Below are 3,377 nucleotides of genomic sequence, written 5' to 3' on the forward strand. Positions count from 1 at the left end.
GTCGTGCCTTTGTGCCTGGAATTTTTGAGAATGTTTCCTAGTGTTTTTGTGCCTGCTCTCAGTTTGTGCTAGTACCTGGTCCTGGTCAGTCTTTTACTCTTTTAATCTCTTGCTTGATTTGTTTTGATTTTCCTAAGTAAAACAACATTCTTCTAGGTACGGAGGGAGTACTATTTCTATGTTCTCAAGTGTTTAACTGATAGCCAAAGATTTAAAAGGTTTATCCAAAATCCAGGCAGTGTTTGGTTAAAGGGATAGGGAAATGATTTTCGACCCACCAAAAAACATATTTAAATCCTAACCATTCATTCTCCCTCTTCTATTTAATTCTAACCCTTCATTCATTTCCCAATCCTAATCCCACTCCTCATTTCCCATTATCCAAACACACCCAGAGAGTACTCACAAGTTACAAATCTTTTATGTAACTAGCGAGGAGGATGGGGCGCGACGTTGTGGGGCGGCGCGAGCGCGGCGTGGGGAGGGGGGGGGGCGCCGATATTTTTTCGCTGATTGCGGATCGCGATCCGGAGGAGTCGCGCGATGGTGGTGCAGAGGAGGAGCACGATCCTACAGTGTCCGGCGACAACCCGTCCCACGCGATCTGTTGCTGGCGCGGTGGAACAGCCGTCGGTAGGGGGAAGAGGGATGCGGGAGCAGGCTGTGGGGGCACCGCGGGAGGAGCCACCCAATGACGACGACCTAGAGCCGACGGCGACGTGGAGGAGTAGGCGTCGGCGGCGGGGGCAGCCAGGGAGGAGGAGGAGTAGGCATCGGTGGCGGGGAGGAGGAGGAGGAGTAGGAGTCGCCCTGGTAGGGGGATCTGGAGCGGACTCGACGGCGGGGGATTTGGCGTCGGTTGCGGGTGGGTGGAGGATTCAGCGTCGGTGGTGGGTGGGCGGAGGAGTAGGCGTTGGTGGCGGGTGATGGGGAGGAGGAGGACGTGGCGGCGGTGGACAGAACGGCGCGACCGGCGTTGGGGGCAGTGTCTAGGGTTTTGGAGTCTGCCGCAAGGAGTCCTCCCTGCGCCAGCGGTGGTTTGACGGAGGCGGTGGCAGTGGGGACTGGATGGCGTGGGGGAATGGGGTGGAGGGAACGGGCGACGAAGCGGGCACCTCCCAGCGCTGGCGACGACGACGGCGACTGCGGATGTCCTCCCCACGCCAGCAGAGGTGATGAGCAGCGTCGTCGGTTGGATCGGGAGCCGGAGTGCGCCGTGTAGAGTCCTCCCTGCGCCAGCGGCGGGGGACTGGTCGACGTGGGGGAATGGGGTAGGGAGCGGCGGAGACGAGCGGTGTCAGCATTTGTGGGGCAGGGGGTGCGGCGGAGACGAGCGCGTCGGTGGTTGGTGATGGGGGGCGAGGTAGGAGGAGCGATGGAGTGATGGGGGCGGACGCGTAGGAGGGGAGCGCATGGGATATCGGAAGCGTTGGATCTCACGATCCTATGCTTAGTATTACGTGTGTCTGTCAGGGTGAGTCACTGCCATCACTAAACAAACTTTTTAAGTAGTACTCCCTCCGTTTTATCTTATAAGACGTTTTGATTTTGGTCAAAGTCAAATTATTTCATGTTTGACTAAGTTTATAGATAAATATAGTAATATTTATAATAGTATATTAGTTTCATCGAATCAATAATTGAATATATTTTCATAATAAATTTGTCTTGGGTTAAAAAAGTTACTCCCTCCGTCCCCTAATATAAGGGATTTTTTCATTTAGCTTGCACTTTTTGACCATTCATCTTATTAAAAAATTTTTGGAATTATTATTTATTTTATTTGTGACTTACTTTATTATCAAAATACTTTAAGCACAACTTTTTGTTTTTTATATGTGCACAAATTTTTTAAATAAGACGAGTGATCAAACAATGCAAGCAAAATATCAAAATCTCTTATATTAGGGGACGGAGGTAGTAATACTTTTCTCTGCAAACTTAATCAAAGTTAAAGCAGTTTGACTTTAACCATAGTCAAAAATGTCTTATACCCTGAAACAAAGGGAGTAGAGATTTTACAACTCTCAACTGTGTGATTGTGCTTAATTACCAAATTCACCCTTTTTTCAATGGAAACATGGTGAAGTAGGTCTGCATAACTGCGAGCACGACGGCGACTGCGGCGGCGACGAAGGAGATGGCCGACCACGGGCTGGCGAAGTAGTCGCGCCGGAGCGCCGCCGTCTTCCTCCGCCACCACGTCCCGCAGTAGCGGTCCACGTCCATGTAGAGCCCGACGAAGGCGTGGCTGTCGTGGTTGACGGCGCCGCAGTCGCCGAGGTGGTTGAAGAACCGGGCGGCATCGTCGTCGTTGGCCAGCTTGTTCTCCAGCACGCCGCGCCGGCGGAGCAGCGCGACGTCGCGCGCCGTGACGATGAGCTGGCCCATCAGCGCCACGTAGCTGCTGAGGAGGAGCTGCTGATCTTTTCCCTGGCTCTGCTCGAAAGCGATCAGGTTCGTGAGCAGCGGCGTCTTCGCGTCGTCGATCAATATGGTGGGTATCTCCATGACGCCCCTGCGGGCGTCGAACACCACGTCGTAGTCGGTCTCTGGGTTCTGCCGCACGGCGAAAGTCACCCCGGCTTCGCTCATCTCGACGGCACACGGTATCACTCGCGGCGCCCTGGTGTTATGTGACCCTGGTGGTGGTGACGGCGGTGGTGTCCGCTTGGGCACGAATATCTCGTAGTACAGGTGTAAGATGTGGTTGACCTCCCAGTCGACGTCGCTGGTAGGCCGTGTGATTGGCTCGTCGTCCTCACTTCCGATGTACTCGATGAGAAGGTTGAGGAGGGACAGTTTGCTGCCCCGCTCGCCGGCGACAGTGGCGTAGAGCCTCTCGAGGACGAATAAAGGGATCTGGTTCTCCATCAGGAGCAGGTCAGAGAGGACGAACGTGAGGCCCCAGCCGACGTCGCAGAGTTTGTCGCGCAGCTGATTGGCCAACTTGAAGAAGAACTCAAGGATGAAGCAGCCGTCCAGAAGGAGCATCTGGACGAAGTCGTCGGAACTAAGGTCGACCGGATCCTCGCTGTAGCAGGCGCGCGCCTTGGCCTCGAGGGACCGCACCTCCGCGATCAACGCGGACGCGGTGGGCACGGGAGTGCTGTCGCCGGCGCGGCGGGATAGCAGGTCGTGGAGGTAGCGCCACTTGTGGTCCTCCATAGCGCGGAGCGCTGCGGCGCCGTGGTAGTAGGGGCCGATGGACACCAAACGTGGCTCGTAGGAGGTCCGGCTGCTCTCGCGAAGAAAGGCGGGGACGCGGAAGATGGTGAACGTCTGATTCGTTCTCGATTGGACTCCTCTCAGAACACTCAACCTTGCCTCCACCATATCTTCCAACTGCGCCATGCTTGCAGCTCACTGGGAGAAAT

General features: G+C 54.9%; 1 protein-coding gene across 1 annotated transcript; it reads right to left on the bottom strand.

The window, feature by feature from the left end:
* Positions 1-1,860: 1,860 nt before the first annotated feature.
* Positions 1,861-3,377, bottom strand: LOC127757407 (UPF0481 protein At3g47200-like). The gene has a single exon (XM_052282910.1). The coding sequence runs from the start codon at positions 3,352-3,354 to the stop codon at positions 2,059-2,061; it is 1,296 nt and encodes a 431-aa protein (XP_052138870.1). The 5' UTR covers positions 3,355-3,377; the 3' UTR covers positions 1,861-2,058.

Source organism: Oryza glaberrima, chromosome 1 (assembly GCF_000147395.1).
Source record: "Oryza glaberrima chromosome 1, OglaRS2, whole genome shotgun sequence".
NCBI lineage: Eukaryota > Viridiplantae > Streptophyta > Magnoliopsida > Poales > Poaceae > Oryza > Oryza glaberrima.